This window comes from Falco rusticolus, chromosome 1 (genome assembly GCF_015220075.1).
Source record: "Falco rusticolus isolate bFalRus1 chromosome 1, bFalRus1.pri, whole genome shotgun sequence".
Taxonomy (NCBI): Eukaryota; Metazoa; Chordata; class Aves; order Falconiformes; family Falconidae; genus Falco; species Falco rusticolus.
In genome coordinates, this window is record NC_051187.1 from 75,602,659 (window position 1) to 75,622,491 (window position 19,833).

General features: G+C 43.5%; 1 protein-coding gene across 2 annotated transcripts in view; it reads right to left on the reverse strand.

Annotated features, from left to right (window-relative positions):
- CRMP1 (collapsin response mediator protein 1) overlaps positions 1 to 19,833 on the reverse strand; it is a 52,347-nt gene that overhangs the window by 25,093 nt on the left and 7,421 nt on the right. For both annotated transcript variants that reach the window (XM_037385075.1, XM_037385083.1), the window contains exons 2-4: positions 9,177 to 9,265; positions 3,762 to 3,946; positions 1,939 to 2,103 (exon numbers count right to left, since the gene is read on the reverse strand). In XM_037385075.1, coding sequence (XP_037240972.1) covers positions 1,939 to 2,103; positions 3,762 to 3,946; positions 9,177 to 9,265 — 439 coding nt within the window. The remainder of the gene's footprint in view (positions 1 to 1,938; positions 2,104 to 3,761; positions 3,947 to 9,176; positions 9,266 to 19,833) is intronic.

A 19,833-nucleotide genomic window follows, 5' to 3' on the forward strand; every position in this document is an offset into this window, starting at 1 on the left:
CTGACTGCCTCAGACACACTCAGCATCCATGAGAACAAAGGTGACCCCCTAATGCCATCGCCAAAGAGGCCACCCAGGGCCCCATCACACATCACAGTTCAGGAACCAATGAACACATTCCTGCTTCCCCGGAAGACTGAAAGGCATGTCAGATTTATATCGAAAATTCACATTTTAATAGTTGGAGAAAACTATTAACCTGACTGTCTGCACCAGGCTTTTAATGCAAGCCCTCCGGCAAATTTGGGAGTGCTGAGCCATCTGTGATCCAGGAGTTCTGGAAAAAGTATCTAACCTTTGAAACAAGGCACCGTATACTTGTCTGAGAGTACAGCCAGCTAATGCACAGCAGCATATCCATGTTAACACTGATAGCAGGGAAACAGCACAGATTTGGCACCATCGGTGTTGACAGATGTCATCACCTTGTAAAAGTCACCTATACTATACAGAAGCATGTACGACCAGCTGCAGTTTCTCTAAATTATGTGTAATCTTGCTGATTGAAGTGTTTTGTTGCCTAAAATCTGGTGATGCAGCACATGTACTGCTAGCATGCTGCGATACAGGATAAATTCCCCCAGGTGACTGCACCTCCATAGTATCTCAGCAAACAACTGCTCACTCAAAAATAGGATTTTGCTTTGTTTTTCTACTTTGATAGTATATTTCGCTATAAAGAGAATCTTTCAAATCTATGTCATCACTAGTGCTACACCTTACAAAGGATGCTGCATACATATATTACCCAGACTTCCCAAGGATCACTCTGATTTACCTATGGTAACTTAACACCATTTCAGAAAATATTTCCTAATTAATATCCATAAATTTTCAAGTAAAATATCAAGTGAAAAATATTTGAAAAAGTATGTTTCTAGAAAGAAAATCTTTGCTGTTAGGCAGAATTTTAAGGAACTAGATCTAAACTAGGATTTTCCAAAGGCTAGATTCAATTGCCTCCACATCTGGTGCCACCAAGGTGCCCTCCATATATGAGACTGAGCTGTCATGTATGGAAAAGCATTTAAGACGGGTTTTGTGTGTGCTACTCTGGAGTGGCAGCTGAAGTCCAGGTAGCATCTCACATGATAGTAGACCTGTTAACTGAATTGAATCAAGCCCGTAAGTACCTTAAATAGATTCCTAAATAAGTAACCTGTTTTTTCTAAGTCCAGAAACAGAGCACCTCCTAGTAACTGCAGGGAAAGCCACTGGAGACCAAGCACTTGAGAAAATCAGGACATTTTTTTCAGTATTAGGCACCTAACTTTAGCATCTCTTTTTTTCTAATAACCTGAACCTATTTTAAAAATACAGGTATGATTTATGAAAAAATCTAGTCTCAGCAAGTAAATTATCCTAGGCCATTGCTGAGAAATGAGACCTAGCCTGTGATGACAGTTTCTCAGACACATGCCCTTCATATTTGGGCTTAATTTGAGGCAGCTAAGTGGGCAAATTCCAGTATAGTTAAAATCTGAACTGCTACCTTTAAACGTCTCATTCTCTCCGTTCATGAAACAGAGTATCTAAGGTGACTGGGCTGATTCTCTAAACACTGATCTCGGAGTTCTACCTTAAAATTAAACCTGACTATGCAATGTCTGAGCATATATCCACATGTACAAACAAGCATAAAGTGATACATTTGTACCTGACAACATACACATCTTAATTTTCTGTGCCTATATTGGGGTCGACCTATTCCCTCCACCATCCTTGCTGCTGACTAGCACTAATACACAAAGTTATAGGTCCATTTTACCAAGCTGCAAGTGAATACAAAAGTTCAATGTAGTGCAGAACCTTGGGCAGCATAACCAGTGCCTGTGCATTTCTGTTCTGGATGATGCACTCATTAACATACTTCAAAACCTCATCTCCACATGATATTTCAGTAAAAACAAAACGTACTACTAATTTTCACCCACTAACCTTTGTCTTGCACCAGTATTTCCAGCTCTTCTCGAATCCCATCATACCAGCTGGTGATGTCCACATGGAGAGAATAGTCACAACAGGATTTGGTGTCCGCTGCCTCATGCCACTTCTCGAAGGAGGTCAGTAAACTCGATCCAGGTTCTGGAAGCACGTGGTCAACTGAAAAAGAGATTCAGTGTCTGTTACCCAGAGAGCACGCATACTGTTCAGATTTCCTCAGTGCCTGTAAATAGCCTTCCAGCACCTTGGCCAAAACAGTAGCCTTGGAGGCAGCTTGTGTGCTGACTGTAACTTTGGGATGTTAGCCAGGTCCTGCTGTCTCAGGTACAGCAGACTTTGTGGACAGTCTACACTAAAACTGATTCTGGCAACCTGCTTGGTGCAGCATCAATAGACACACAGTGGGAGAGCCAAACATCCCACAGTTGAGGAAACATTTGTTTTTCCCTTTACTGTTTTGTAACAGACCACAAGTTCTGGACTTACCTGTATTTATTTGTCTGATGTGCCCATTTCTATGTATTTCACAGTAAGCATTACTATTATTAACCAGTGCCTTGTAATCGCTGAATTGGCCCACTCTGCCCTATCAATACATCGATGGAGATGCTTAATGTTTTCTCAGCACTGGGAATACAGCCAAAGGTCTGAACAGAGATGATGTAGAGCGCACTCAGCCACACTATATGGCAGATCAAGTGCACTGCAACTATGCATCTTCACTGTCTCAAGGCTTTCTGCATCTGATGATCATAGAATCAGGATTGTGTAGGTTGGAGAAGACCTTTAAGATCAAGTCCAACTACTGCAGGAGATCGCACCCATCCATCTCCACAGCCACCTCCATAAGCACACTCACACTGTCATCGATGCCACAATGTTTACCGACATAAAATAAAGACATGACTACTTACATATCTTTGCAGGGTTATGTCAAAATAAGTACGGAAACAAAGCAAGACGGGCTTACCAGCGGCATTTGTAAACCTAATGCTGCACAGGAAGCCTCAACTGAAGAACGGACACTGAAAAAATTATTAACAAAGTAACGAACAGCAGTGCATTTTGTGCTTACTGCCAGAGACCCTTTCAGCTAACACTTGCAGCTGAACATAGGTAATAGGTAACACCACCTAGCAAAAAAAGCCACATCCCAGTTCAGTGGAAGTAAAACCCTTCTGGGAAGCTCCTCTGCACAAGGAAGCCAAAGCAATTTATGTCATCTGAACAACTGCCTCACAAAGTCTAACCAAGGACCCAGTCACTGCCAGTAGGAAAGATATAAATCTTGTCCTGCCAATCTAGTAGACAGAAGAAGTGTCTTTAACAACCAGAAAGACTTCTCCCTTCCACCAAGATGTTCCTCCAGGACATCTCTGGTAAGGACTTCCTCAATTCCTGGTGCCAAATCCAAGTTCACAAACAAGCATTTGTTATTTCCAAGGCCCCTGAAACACTGCTAAGTAGGAACAGTGTTTCTTTGTCAGATTTCATGTGCCATATACTTACAGCACTAATTACACTGTTTCTCAAAAATCCCAAGAGTAGATATATTATCTCCCAGTGCTTTTTCTGTATTTCAAAGGAAAATGCAAGAGACAATTCCCCACACCACCGTTTCTTTCTGATGGTAGGTTCATTCTTAGGCCAGCTCTGGGTGACAATGATGAATTGGTCTCCGACACAGTGCCCAGAAACGTGAAGATTCATTGCAGGAGATCTCAGAAAATCAGTGCGGAGCCTCCTGTAGCTATCCCCACACGTGCTACAACAAGCTTCAGCCCAGAGTGGGAAGAGTTAGTATTGCTAGTACTCACTGATCATGGTGGTGCCCCCTGCTAGCGCTGCTTTTGTGCCTTGATAGAAGTCATCAACAGCAGTCATTCCTTGGTAGGGCTTTTGTAGGTAAGTGTTGACGTCTATTCCCCCAGGAATAACCATGCGCCCGTTAGCCTCTATGGTCTTGACTCCTCCAGGAACAATCAGATTCTCTCCTATTTGCCTAGGCAGCAAGAAAAGCCAGTATTACTTTACTTAAACAAAGTACGGGGGACAGAAGCTATCTGAGGCATGTATGGGAGAGGAACCTAGGGGCCATACAGAAAGAACTGGGACCCCAAAGGAAAGGTGAAGCTCAAACACCCGCTCTGGTCGCTCTGCCCGGCACTGCCAGCACAAAGCCTCCGCCGCCTGCCTAGCTGGGCCATGTGCTTGGCTTGCTCGGTGTTGCTTTAGTGGCCAATAAAGAAGCCGTAATACACCAGCATCAAAACCTGATTATTTCTTTATATGATTCCTATCTCTAAAAAATCACAACTATGTACAGCTAACGTTCTCTTGTGGTGTGTGTGTCCAGTTTTGTATATTAGGTTCTTACATGAGAACAGAAAAACATAGATCGAATATGACAAGGTGGAATTGTAAATACGTGGCAGAACCACAAGGCACATCAGAAAGCAGTTACAACTACTTTGTAACCAAGCAATCCAAATTTATCCTTAAAAAGAAATCTAAATATCCTAAGATACAGAAATACATATTTAAGAGACCTTTAATCTACCATGTCACCTATTCTTCATCCTCCTCTTAAAACTAAAAACTTAGTGAAACATTTTGCACAACTATGTACAAAAATGTTAATTAACAGTTGCTTTTTCCATTTAGTACCTCAAAACAGGGTAGGGTTTTTTTCACTATTAAAAATATTAACCTGTCCCCCATGCTGATATCAAGCAAACTCCAGATACTTACAATCAAAATACTTCTAGTGATCATGGACACGACTACGAGTAAATTAACCTTTAACTTTGAAAGCCACATAACATTTTTATTGTCTTCTTCACGTGGTGCCAAACAGAAAAAGGTATGAGTCTGTGTGGAAGCCATGTCACTGCACTGTTACACCGTAATATATTTGGGCTCAGAGATAACTACAAGGTAGTCTGAAGTTTACTTAGTTTATCTCGTATTACAGACACACAGTCCTTGTCTTTAATTTCCTTTTGTCTGGGATAAAATAACATTTACCCACAGCTAAAAAAATACCCCACATTTCTGAGCTGCTGAATCTGTTTCTCCGATATTAAAATGTAACTCCCACCTACGGAGCAAAACACAGCAACTGATTAACAGCCAATTGCAATAAGCTAGAACCAAAAATGAATTTAACTGTTAATTAAAACCAGTGAAAAAAACAGGGATAATTATTCACATTGGAATTTGGCCAAACCGCCAGAGTTAATAAATAGCCCCAAGAGGTCAAGAATTTGTTTCATATGCTATGCAAAAATGTCACCTCCAGCAGCTTGGCTCCCCGGGTGCTCTGGGTTTTGGCTGGAGGGAAGCACAGCCATCAGGTTAGCAAACGCCCCGCCAGCATCCCAAGCTGGGGTTTCAGCCGCTCAGCTGAACAAATCCAAAAGGGCTTACTCATGAGAGCTGACAATATCACGCCTTGAAGCCGTACAACTCCATGTCTGGCGTCTAACAGTCATCAACACATATAGCACTGGGAGCATGTCATAGCCTGTTCACAGCTGTGCGGAGCGCTAACGATGCCATGACAAACGGAACTGGTAAGTATGCAAAAGCCAGCAGCAGCCCAGCACATCCAATTGTGCAAACAAGTTGCAAGAAGCTTCTCTGCTGTTAAAATCTCACAAATGCATACCATAAGGCAATCCAACCCATGAGCAGATTAAGCACTTGTATAGTTAGGTAGTCCCACATACAGCAATTTTCGTTAGTTGAATCCACTCCCAAGATTCTAATCAGAACAATCCTCAACCGTGGTACAGCATTTGTGTGGCTAAAAAACTGAACTGGGAAAAAAAATATTGCTGTGACCAAACCTCCTTTAAATACGTCTAAGGTGGAAGTGCACTTCAAGGACTACCACACCTTCTGAAAATAACATTAAAGAAAACCTACAAAAAATATAAAAGCAATTCATTTTTATTTTCTTCCACAATCAGTATCCACCAGTTCCCTATTCAAGAAGACACACAACCTAACGAAGTGAAAGTGCTAAGTATGTGCTCTAGTTTTTTGATGACTCACTGCTCGTTATTTTCAGCGTACGGCTGAGTAACAGCTTATTTGGCACCAGTCGAAGTCATTCGTGCTGAAGTGACATCAGGCCAAATGGCCTTTGTGGATGATGCTGCGCTATTACCTGTCAGGAGCCTGTCTCATCTCTTGCCGTGGCACCAGGATTAAGGCTAGGAGAAGGCTACTGGTATTCAACGTTATTTTTATTCTGACTGACTAGAACACAGAGTAAAAGATAATGTGACAGGATTCCTGAATTACTGACTCGTAATGTGAAGCATATGTTAATAAGAATGGGGCTCTGTTACTTGTGGGTGAAAAAAATACAATAGTGCAGTTAGCTGTCTGAATGATTGAGCTGGTTTTCTGATGCATCAGCAACTAGAAAGCTCAGGCTCACAGAAAGGTGATGCTGTCTACCACCTTTCAGTTGAACAAGCTTGTCAGTTCTGTCGTACGCGAGCAGACTAAAGCACAATGGAAAGAGCAGGCTCCAGCTCTTCGTAAGCTTAACCTGAGAAAGCTGAAGACCTCCCCCAGAATTCTGTGGAGTTCTTTCCATTGTCATTAAGCCCAGATCTCTTTTAGGCATCTGAAGCTCCCTCTAACTTGGCTCGTTGCCTGCCCAGCGCTGGAGACCCTGTCCCCAGTCACCCGTCCTGCACCTGTCCTGCTAGTCCCCTCCAGCCCAGAGGGACCCAACCCTTCCCCTTGGCCGTGACGGAGCAGAAGACAGCAAGCACCAGACCATGACCTGCCACTTGGCACAGAGACCAGGGCTCACTCCCTCATACGAGTAACAGAGACAGGATAGATGTAGGCAAAATACAGTATTTACATGCCATGGGAAATTTAAATTACTAAATGTCTAAATTACTATTTAGATACTGGAGAACTGCCTCTCAGCTGTCACCTGAGTGTGCAGGGCTTAAGTTTCAGCTAGGAAAAATCCACATGCGCCACTGCTCCCTTGGTACCCAGGGAGCCAGTTTGAGCATTGATAGGTAGGAAAATGCATCTACCATCCTCCAAACTATAGCTAACCTTCAAACACATTCAAGGTTATATCTACATTCCTCTCTGCAGGACACTCTGCAGGGATATAACATTAAAAGACCCTATTCATCTCATTAGTCTGCAAGAGAAACCCAACCCTCTATTTTCCAATCAGTTTTCACTGCAGAATAAGAAAATTAACCCAGATCTTCTATGTCCTAGCAAAACCAGGACACTATTACCTATTCTGGGCTGAATTGTTTTGTGTCTGCTCCATTCTGTGGAAAGAATTCTATATTATCAGCAGGATCTGCAGCTGGAGAGTTAGGGTATCAACTGAAACATGGATGAGGTTTAAGGTCCTGTTCCAAAGGACCTTGAGCAACATTTAACAATGATGTTAAATATTCAAATAAAATGGGCAGTTCCAGCTGGAGAAACTACAAGAGACCAATCCCTGAAAACAACAGCACTTCCCTACACTGCGGAATTTATCATCCAAACACAGTTAGAACCCAAGCCCATCTGACATCAGGCTGCTCTCACAAATTAGCTGCTTTTTCAGAGCAGGACTTCTTGCACATTTTAAAGGGAAAAATCCCAGGTCATCTAAATCCAGGAAATCAGGTATGACTTGGGATGTTGAAGAGTAAACTTGCCTCCTTGGGCAAAGATAAAGACATTTTAAAAATTAAGATCTTGCCTGTGTATTCATTACTAATCCTAGCTATCTTCAGCTGAGATACCTTCTGGAGGAATGGATCCACACAGGCATTTCAGAGAGGGTCTATGCACTTAACAAGGGCAGCTGAAAGCTTGGCATTACTAACCTGCCTACCAAGTGTCATTATATTTCTGGAATCAAAGCCAAGAATTCACAGCAGTTTCAGACTCTCAGCATCCAATGCACTTATTTGTTATATCAGTTCTGAAGCTTATAAGTGTTACTAGGAAATACACACCTGAACAAACAGGAAAAACTCAACTAAAATACCTATCAAAGAGAGCACAACTTGGTTGACTGTTGCTATTAAAAAGAAAGATCACGTTGAAAATTTTGTGCCTTCTCCACTTAGGACAACACACTCCTTTTGCCACTTCTGCAAATGCAAATAACACTACAACTGGACAGGCAGAGCAAAGCATAAAAAAGAAAACTGCACAGTCCATGGGTAAAAGTGTTCAGTTTTGGTTTTTTTTATAATAACCTGAATAATCAGTAATATAAGTAGCCACAGATATATAAAGAATTGGACTTTTAATCTGATGATATATTCTTAAGAAAAGGAGCTCCGAATGGTAGCACATTCTAAGTAATTAATTATTTACCAGATAACCATAATGAACTTTCTGTGCATTAAATTGTAGCCTCTGGAGACCAAACTTGTTAGGTCACTAGTGAAAAGGTTCAGCCATCAAGAAAAGGCTTTGATCCTTGTGTACATCGGAGTGCTTGTACACAGTACATAACTTTGCAGAACTAGAGATTAGACTACACAGACATCTCTGCTACTGTTTCCCAGGCTATCAGTAACACATATTTCATGCTTTTCACATAAGGAATACCAGTTCCTGTATTTTATAAGCTGATAAATCAGTAGGATTTCCTTCCCAATTGTGTGAAGATTTAAGATCATGTACTTTTTCTAGGCAAGAAAAGGGACATACGAGCAAGGCATTAACCGTGCTGTAGGAACACAATGTGCTAGTTTCAGCATTAACCAACAGGGCAACTGAGGAGTAGGTCCCCGTTTGCACTGTGTAACACAGGGTAAATTTCTGTGCCATACAACCCTTCAGGCATGGCTGTATTTGCCCTGATTAGGTGTGGGGAAAAAAGCTGAAATGAGCCTTCTGTCATACATGGACTCAAAAAATATCCATTGTCCCTCCGATTACTTCTCATGTTGAGAGAGCCTGCTTGCCTTGACTATCTTGGAAGAAACCAGGATTGAACTGTTTGAAAAGCAAATACCTTGAACTTACAGTAAAGAAATTTTCTACTTATCTAATCTTAGCAAAGCTAAAATGGCAGAATTTTATAATTAAACACTCCTCTACTACAGCCCCCCATCTAGAGGTAACTGAGATGCTGGCTGCAAGATTTCAGGTCAGCACCATCAAGAAATCACAGTAGTCTCTACTAACACGCATGCAAAAAAAGTTCAATATTTCAAAAAACCAACTTTATAAGTCCATCTTCAAGGTATATGTCTGCATAGAAGGAGTGGTCATCATTGATAATTCTTCCACCTTTAATGAGTAGTCGGTCACTCTGGGGGGAAAAAAAGGAAGAAATGTGGGTTTGTTGAAATAAACAAACATAGTAATGTATTGATGATACCAAACAGGCTTATATTATATAGAAAGCCATTAATATCACAGCACTTACCCTATATATAAAGGTTTATGCCATAGATTCAGGAGGGTACACAGAGAGTGGAGAGGAAAACCACAGTTCCACTGAGCATTTACTTCTGACTTTTGAACATGAGGCCTCATGGTCATCACAGTCCTTTTTCCTCAAAGCAGAACTTGCTGCATGTGACAACACTTGAAATCCCGCTACATCCCCTTTTTACCACCACCCTACTGAACAAAGGCCAACAGGGGAAGAGAAGCACCCAGAATAAACTGCCCAAGATTGCAATGGCCAAGCTGAGCTCCCCTGCGACTCTCAGCACCCCTGGAAGAGTAACAGAGCTGGAAATCTGAAGGGACAAGGTCAGGAGAAGCTGCTCAGCCCTGAGGAAATTCCTGCCCAGGGAACCTCCTTCAAGCAATGTCAGTTCAGCTGGGTCAACCTGCCCACTCTACCAAGGTGGCCATGGGACATGGTCCACAGCTTGCACCTCCTGTACTGTGTTACAGACCAACAGCAGAAAATCTAGTTTCTAGGGGGCATGAAGAAGGAATTCTCTAATTTGTGATTCCCCCAGGCCAAAGGCTGCTGATTAGCCGGAGCCACTCTATACTGAGAGTCTCCACGCCATACCTTACTCACTCCATGAACAAAGCAGGAGAGCAGCCTCCAAAGGTCAGTTTACCTGAAAAATCATACAGACAGCAGAGAAAGCTACTGCCTCCTGTTATTTTCTACAGTGCCAGAACGCAAACATCTTTTTTACTATGAAGAACTGTTCAAATATCAAGTCTGCAGGGCACCATTTACAACAATAATTTCATTTTTCTCTGTTCAAATGGTTATACTCTGTTTTCAAATGTTGCATTTCACAGAAAGCAAATTTTACCACTGCGTATTCCTGAGGACCACTACTTGAACCCTCTCATTGAAGAAGTCATACTGGAAACGTCAGCATCCTACCAGCTACCCCGAGACAGGGAAAGTCTGTACTGCAGTACTATGCTGCTTTGGCTGAGACAGAGTTAATTTTCTTCACAGTAGCTAGTATGGGGCTGGTTTGGATTTGTGCTGAAAAGAGCGTTGATAGAACAGAGGTGTTTCAGTTACTGCTGAGCAGTGCTGACACAGAGTCAGGGCCATTTCTGCTCCTCACGCCACCCCACCAGCGAGTGGGCTGGGGGGCACAGAGAGTTGGGGGACACACAGGGGACAGCTGGTCCCACCTGACCCAAGGGATATCCCATACCGTCGGATGCCATGCTCAGCAGTAAAACAGGGGGAGGTGGGGCAGGGGGGGCTGCTGCTGGGGGACTGGCTGGGCATCGGTTGGTTGGTGGTGAGCAGTTGTTTTAATGTGCATCACTTGTCTTTCTTGGGGTTTATGTCTCTGTGTTCTTTTCCTTTTCATTACTACTATGGTTATTATTATATTTTATTTCAATTATTAAACTGTCATAAAACCCACAAGCTTTTTCCTACTCTTCCAATTCTCTCCCTCCATCCCACTGAGAGGGAGGGAGCAGCGGCTGCATGAGGCTTAGTTGCTGTCTGGGGTTAAACCACGACAAGCACGTATCGCTTTTGGAAAGACTTTTGCCAAGTGCCTGTGAATGCTGGAAAGCTCTAAAGCAGTCAGAGCCTTTGTTTCCCATTCATATATATAAAAAAGCCATTTATTGTAAATTATTTCCTTGGCTCACCACACAATAACTCAGAATCTCCATTTTGTCCTTGTTGTACACTCCTCACTCCAGACTCAACTCCTGCTTTAATTACGGGATGACTCGTGTATAAACCATGCATGTCCCAAGTTCCCAGTTTAGAAAACAATTAAACAAGTTGATACGTTACTTCATCTATAAAACCAGGACAACAATACAGGCCTTCTAAAAAAGTATTGGTTAAAAAGTGCTAAGGCAGAGCTAAGGGTGTTAAAACAACCTTTCCTCAATGTAACCTCTCAGTTACATGTTGCATATTTACTTTTAGCTTGTACTTGAACAATTTTGCAGGTTCAAAGCCTCTATAGCAGTCTATATCATTCTAGAAAAGCAAAAAGGGACAGACATTTTAAGTGGAGAAAGAAGGGGGGGGGGGGAAAGACATTTTAAACACAATGCATGACCAAAGAGTATGTATGCAGGAGGTCTACCACTTTTCTTCACATGCTGCAGCAGGGAGGTGACCTTGGCGGGGGGACCAAGGCACAGAACTACAACGAAATATGTCTCCAGGACCTGCCTCAGATGTTGGTACCCTCTCGTTAAAGGATGGAGATGAATGCAAGTCCTCACGTCCGGAATTTGCCAGAGCAGGCTCCCTGTTTCCTCCCAAGCCTCTCTACTGTCATTTGTAATCGCAGGACTTGTGAATCAGCAGCCTGAAGGGTAATAAGCTATTTTGCCATGTGCTGGCAGTTGCATCTCCTCACCATGATGCTTTACTACACTGCCTGCTGACCTGCAGAGACCACCATCTTGTGAGCTCTTTTTAAGCTCATTCAATTGCCTTCTTAAACACTCTCACGGTCCAATTACAAGAGGCAAGAGCTTATTGATACAGGCAGGGAATGTTACCAGATCACTGCATCTGTCACTGCTAATGAGTCAAAAAAACCTGCATGCTCATCAAGATGTTCGACATTTTTTCTTTTAAAACAGAAGATGCATAATAAATAGAAACAAATGTAACAGGCCAGGAAAATACGACAGACTAAAATAAAGCAGTAGTACAACCCCAGAAAAATAACTGTAGACGTAAGGATTTTATATGTTTTTATATAGAAATATATATATAAAAGCAGCAAAACTATTAGAATAATCTGAAACTAAGAAGGATACAAATGCATTTTCAAGAAAGCACTCAATTAAGTGAGTCATCCACTAAATTAAGCCTCACAGTTTATAAAAGATTACTGCATGTTTAGTTACAAAGTCTCGCCTTCTTCAGAATTTTGCAGGGTCTAAGAAATTCTGGTGAAGAAACAAAACTGCACTTTATGGAGATTCTCATTCCTGACACCTTCTCGCTCAGAAAAGAATACAAATGCTTCAAAACTGTTGCAAAAAGCAGCAGGTCCCACAGCTGAGCTGGCCTGTGACTAAGGTTGTCCCCAGCCAGGAATGGGAAGCCAAGGGAGATGAGGCTGCCAAAACCCCACAAGTCTCGGTGCTCCCCAGGTAGCCTGTCAAACTACCGGGGAGGGTGCTGTGGAGCCTTGCCCAGCCTTCACCAGGACCTGATAGATGTGGGAACGTCTCTGACACATTCCAGCAAATCAGCAAATTCAGAAGAAAAAGGGGTTTATTGGAACTTGTTCCACACAGCTCGAGCTGTCCGTGGGTCTGCAGGACACATTCAGATCACTGCAAGCCAGGAGCACAAGTGAAGCAGGGCACCCTTACACAGCTGGCACTGATGGGCAGAAGGAACCCAGGTGGGGTTTCAGCACCGTGTGGACACCCCAGCAGCACGCTGTGCCCAAGCAAACAGGCGCTACCTCATACACCCTGCTCTGGACCAGGGGTGGTGTGTCCTTAGCCAAAGCAGTGGTACCAAATGCCTGCATGCACCTAACCGCACTGATGCGTTTCCATGAATATGCTGGAAAAATTAACACAAACATAACTGACTAGAAGGGAGGTGTGGGTTAACATTAACAAGCGATTTGCTGTATTCTTCATGACATAAACTTCCATGCAAGCCCTTGCTCAGCATGAGTATTCACTCCCTGCCGTAGCTTCAGCGTGGGCTTTAGAGACAGGCACGGCCCTGGTCTGAAGGCAAAGGGACACGGCCATCCTGCACCGCTGCCATGGCCACTGATGTCTGGGGGCTCCTGCACTGCTTTGGGTCACTGGTACTTGCTGCAGTGACATCTTGGACAGAAATCTGGGCACATGCAGGGTCCATGAAGTAGGTTAGCCTCCTTGGGCACACAGCCTGGCTGTGCATGGTCAGGGGCCATTTATTATTTACCAGCCTGATGTCAGGCAGGCTGCTTGCAGTTTTCTTACCAAGTGCCAAACATCCAGAAAAAATAGGGAACAAAGTACCCTTCTACCTGGACAATGTTCCCGGTCAGAGGACAGGCATGCTCTGTGGCACCCTGGGGAAGGCAGGGCTGGGGGTGGGAGGAGTGACCTGAAGCTCATTAATTAATCACACAGCGCTGGCCCATATTTCCCCCTCGCAGCTGTAACACCCTCCAAGCGGGACACTTTCTTTGCCTAGCTCTCAGACGTACCTTCAGCCACCGGGGTGACCTTCGGGTGCTCTCACAGTGCAAAGAACAACGCGCTCATTACTCAGCTGAGGGGGTGACAACAGTGGAAGCCTTTATAGGGTGGCTGCCACCTTTCCATTCAGCTAACAGATGTGTCAGTCACTGGTGCCCTGCCTGCCGAGCTCTAAGGGCTCCATACCATGTTTTCAGCACATTGCCTGGCACAAGAAGCTGCCAGCCCAGCTCCTCCCGGTGCAAGCCAAGGGAAGCTGCTGGGACCCCTCCTCCCTCCAGCCTGCCAAGGACAGGCAGCGGGAACATGGCAAAACAGAGAGGGGATATTACATTGAACGTATGAACTGAACAATTAATTAGGTGCCAAGATTCAAAGGGAAAAAAAGCCCCAAAAAACCTGTTCTCATGGAGACAGGAGGTTCAGAAAGCACCACGGTAAACCCCTGTCCTTTCTCAGCTTTCACTGCAGGGTGTGGGAGCCAAGGTGTTTCTCCTCCACCCATCACTGCTGCAGTGATTCGACCACATCAATGCGTCGCTGTTTGTTTCCGGGTTTTGTGCCTGGCTATGACACAGCATCAGCACAGCACGATGCTTATCTGCTGTCTCCCTGCAGCTCCATTTTACAAGCACTCTAGCACCTCCCGGCTCAGCTCACTGCTGACTATGACACAGCCATTCCTATTACCCACAGCTCTTCACCTTCAAACCCTACATACTGCTTTCCTGGTGATTTTTTTGCTCATCACGATCTAGCTTCTCCTGCTTCAGCTGGCAGCAAAGCCACATAGCTTAATCTGTGACATGACAGCAATTTTCATGGCAGCAGAAGGAGATGCCACAAACTCAGCACGGTTTGCTGCAGGAGGAGGGGCTGGCTGCTCAGACACGAGGCGGTGGCTTTCACTCCCTCACAACTATTGTTTGCATTACAGTATGAGCAACATGAAACATCTGTAAGCTGGTGGCTGGCACAATTTGTACAAATTGTCTGTTTTGCTGGTTTTTTTAAATCAGCTTGGCTTAGGTTTTGTGAAGCATGTCCATATTTTCATACGCTCCCAGTGGTAAAAGGCCAGCAAACAGCATCTGCATCAACCTGCCGGACCACAAGCCTGAAGACCGCCACGGTCCCCAGCTCTGCAGTGGGCTCTGCACGACCACAAGTGAAGCCCAGTTCCCTTGGTCAGTAAATCACTCTGCTCCAGGTCATTTGAAAATATGATCCTTGTGTTAGATTCAAATGTTAGAGCAGGAACAGTTGCAAAGAAATTTAAAATTAGCCTTTTTTCATTCGCCTACTCCATTCAGAGCTCGAGGTATCTAAAAATATTACACACCACAAAATTCAATACCTTTTTTACACGTGCAGCTCTCAACTTGCTTCTGGAACTACTAAAAACCATAGTAACAGAAGAAATAAAACTGCCACCTCCTGACATAAGATTTAATAAATATTATTTCAAATTGGTGCAACCTGTCAAAATATAATGCAGCACACATTATAGTAAACCACACACTTCTCTATAGTATCGATACCTGCGGTACTGCACCTGCAGCAGGCACTTTGCAGAGAAAACCACACCTCTATCATACAAGATGGAGTTGGGGGGGCGGGGGGGAATAGAAAGAACGAATCTGCCATTATGTATTCTAGCCATACAAAAGGATTCAAACAGATTTCAAGAGCGATGTTTTCATCAAATAGCATCTGTCCAGACTGCAATCTCAATATATGCTATTACATTCTTGCTTCCACAAATGGAATGTCTACCTATTACATCTTCATCTCTGAATCAAGTAAATCATATCTTATTAACTATTTACAGTTTGCTTTACAATTTATCTACATCTAACTTCATATAACGTACCCAGCATATGGGTCTCAGTGCTCCTTCATTCTTGGATTTGGACTTTGACGATTGCTGCATTGCAGCCATTGCCAACTGAAAAACTTTGCAACACTCTTAGCCCCAGACTTGCCAGGGCTAAAGGACCAGGAAACACTTAGCACTGATTTCATCCTTTGCGTAATTCTAAGGATTTATTAGACTATACCATTGTCCTTACATCTCCAGAACAACAATGGCTGTATTCTCTAAAATCCAGATTAGTCAATGGCCCTGAAGATGACTAAGGATTTTATGCTAAATAGCTATTTGAAAACAGTTTAAATTCCAAATCCACCTGTACTTCCAGTTCTCTGTCTATAAATGTCTGTGGTTTAAAAGACATCAGATTAAACACAATAGACATAAGAAGACATTAGGCTATATTATCACACCCACAGCCAAGACATTCACCTTTACGTTTTTAGCATCTGAGCGGCAGAACCTTTTGCTGCTAAGGCTTTAAAAAGGCCACTGAGAATTAGAAAAGACACTGCATCCCCAGTTTAGAGGGAAGGTTTAAAAGACACAGGCTGTTTGTGTTCTCCTCGACTACCCAAATCTCCACAACAGGACTATTTACAAGACAGCAGTTTCTCAAAGGCAAAAGTCCCACTGGCAAACAATGGAGGGAGATGCTCACAGCTCCTCTGTGCTTCTGTGCATCCCTTCTTGCAGAGTTATTGTCCATAATATATAAGATAATGGATTTTTTTTGTGTGTGGATATATTTGGTTGTCTGTTATGAGAGCTGGTCAGATTCAGACCCAGTTGTGATACAATAGTTAAATTATCTTGCTTTTAGCATTTTTAAACTTAATGGCAAAAGAAGAAAGACATCTTTCCCAAGAGGAATACTTGCTTAAAATCCTTTTGTAAGGATCAAAGAGCTGCAAATGGGATTTCATGAAGCACTGCCTGCTTATAGAATATCTGCTTTTAATCAGCACTATCCTTCCTTTTGAATTTCATGTCTAGGTTACCCTCCATAGGAAGTAATTTTTAGCTAGGGTGATCCCTGAATCAACTCAGGGTACTGCCTGTAAAACACTCCATACTTGATACATCATTTCCAACAGGCCACCAATGGAGAATCCTGCTTTCAAGGTTCTTTTCTTAACAAATGCACTGCAGTATATGGCAATTCATTTAGGAAGGATTATGTTGATTGTAGTAATGCTGTATCTTGGTCTGTAGCCAATGTATTCATTCATCTTTATTCATTTAAAAGATCTGATGTTCTTTTGTTTCCTCTTTGGAGACCTGACTTTCTATTCAGCTAGTAATTTCATTCCTTAATCACACAGTTTAAAAGGCCTACTCCTACAGCTCCTAACTCTATGGGGACTGCTTCACTGTAAATGTCATCTTTGCTTTGCTTTTAGAAGGGAAGTACAACAAACATCTCATTGATGACAATACTCACTGGCATCAGCAGGGGTTTCACCTGAGTATGGGCTGGAAGGCTGAACCTACTGCATTGTAGCAATCTCTTGGGTTACACATGGGTTACATCTGCTAGAGCTGATCACAAAATCTCAGCAAGCCATTCATAGGAAAGGTAAAACCTGGGAGAAAATAACAGCAATTTACAGCATGGCTGGCTGCTGTGTGCCACTGAACTGAATGTGTTGTATCTAAGATCTAGTCAGAAACCTGCAGCAGGTTACTGGGACGCATCAGCTTCAGAACCAGTCATGGTCAAAATCTGGCTGACACCATAAGGAATCCTTCCTCTGACAGAGGAGGTGGATGCAAGGGAAACAGTAGTAGAAAATGCCCTTTAATACAATGTTAGCAATAGTAATTCATGATCGACTAAATGCAATGGGTACAGATGCATATTGTTTGCACTTAGACACATTTTGCTCTCATGTTGCCTCACATACCTGCTTTTCCTGCAAGTCATAGCAAGCTGTGATGCTTGCTGCCTCATCTCACATGGTACCAGCACTGGTTCATGAACAACCCTTCCACGGTCTCAGCTCTAAGCACTGCCTACTCCTTTAGCCAGCCACGGCACGGTGGGCAAGGGTGACCAGCTTGACTGGGGTCCTCACTACCACACTCAGGAGACTTTACACTGAGTGTAGACTTCACTGAAGTCAGTGGGGACATTTATTATTCAGTAGGAACATAAGCAAGAGTTGAGGCCTTAAACCTCATCAGGACATGCACTACAGATCAAAAATTTTGTCTTGAGACAAGTGCATCAAGTGACAAAACAAAAATAATCCCAAGGTATCTCTGTCCCAGGGGACATGGCCACCATCTTTATACGTAGCAAGATTATAAACTGATGCTCATCTCTCTTCCATCTCTCTCAGGAAGGAAATTTATCCCAACTAACTCTCCCAGTGCCTGAGTGCTTCACAAGCGAGTGGGCTCTCCTGACTCCTGCAAAGGAAAATGAAGCTTCTCCCTTTTATCACATATAGAAGTATGTTTATGAAAGAAATGGCAACAAAGCAGAAAACAGACCTTGACCTCCTGTCAGGAGAGTGGTTCATTGGCAGTGGTCACTCTCAGCACTTGTAAGAAGGGGATTCAATCACGTCACTACATCAGCTGCCTTCCCAGCCAGCCACTGTCCTCTTTCCAAACCTGCCCGTCTTTGAGCAAAACGCGGCTCAGCTCCCTGTGGTGGCACCAGCTATGATACTGAAAACCCCAACGTCCTGTTGAGGACACTGACTGACAAACTTGCTGTGGCAGTGAAAGGAATCACTGCCCCAAACCCTTCTTTCTGTCCCTCTGCCAAAGGTTTCAGTTCCCATAGAAATGTCCCCAGAAGGACCTACTCCGAATGTAATTTAAGACACCAGATGGAAGTGGCTTGAATGATGCAGCCACTTTTTTTCCTGTAGAAAAAGGAAAGGAAAAAACTTACCACAGAACCATAGAAACGGTGGTTGGAAGCCCAACAACTTACACTGAAGCAACTAAAGCACCTCCAGAGCTGCCAAGTTCAAGTCCAGCCCACTATGCAACGTGAATTCACAAATGTTCATCGACAGACAAGCAAACTGAGAGGGGCCAAGTCTATTACAGCTACAGATGGGAAAATGTAACTTTGAATATTAAGCAAATACTCAAGAGAAAGAATAGATCCAGAAGTCGCAGACCCTGGTGTTTTAAAGCAGGACAAAAAGTGCTGTCCAGATCAGTCCGAATCTTGTGCCAATAGCAGAATAATAATGTGAGACACTGTTCCCATGCCCAGCACTCAGCAGGCTTTTCAAACACTTTTGGCAAGTCACATGCCAATCTGTGTGTAGCTCCACACTGTTAAACAAAGGGGGGGGGGGGGGGGAAGCGTGGCCAGGGGAGATACAGAACAGATCCTAATCTAGGTGAGGATTGTGGTTCCCCATTCCATGTACTCACCACACCTTGCATCTGTAGGGCATGTCTCCCCGGTGTCCAAAGCGAGTTAGCTGGCAGCTCTCACACTGCTGTTGTCTACACCAGAGAACTTCATGTTACCCCAGCACTTTGCTCAGGCCAAACAGAAAGTTTGGGTCTCAACCCTCAATAGCGAGCTTGAGACCGCTGTCCCACACAGAAGTCCAGACAAATGCATTTTCTCTCTCAAAGTATTCTGATGTCTTCAGCTGAAGTCTACTTACTTCTCAGTTCTCTTCACATCAATCAATTCAAAAGGCTACCACTAAAATTACTCTCTGTGCCCACTCCTCTGAATTTCCCCAGCCTCTCTCCATTTTTCTGCATCTGCTTCTTTTCTCACCTTGCAGCAGCTCTTCTCTTTGCTTGCTATGCACAATCGTGAGATCCTCCCTCTGTAACACTACATTTCTGAGCTCTCTGTCTCCCCATGCCTTACAGTCTGCCAGCTCAGGACCAGCAGCTCCTTCCCCCATTCATATGCCAACCCTTGGACCATTCCCAGGAATACTATTCCCTTTTTTACGAGATTCAGGCACCATTTGCCTCTGCCATGTACCTCCCTGCATTTGCTTCGGTGACTAGCTATTCTCCCTTTGCTCAGCAGAGTTGTCTTCACACCTCCTCTTCACTGAGCTCATGCTGATTATGTTTTAATGGCTGAATTGCTACTGGAACAAGTCCTGTAAGAGACATGCCTTTTTTAAATTGTGCTCTACATACGCTGTAGTTTTGAGTTCACCTAGGCTCAGGCCTTGCTTGAAAAGTGCCAAGCACTACCAAAACACAGAAGCCAAAATAATTTGCAACAGATATTTCAGTGTCATCATCTCCCTTAATTCCCTGTAACATGCTGCACGAGAGGAATACAATAGGGCTGTTAATAGCAATGGGTGGGGAGATGTATCCTGTAAAATCTGGTCTGCACAAGAGCATGCCTGCAC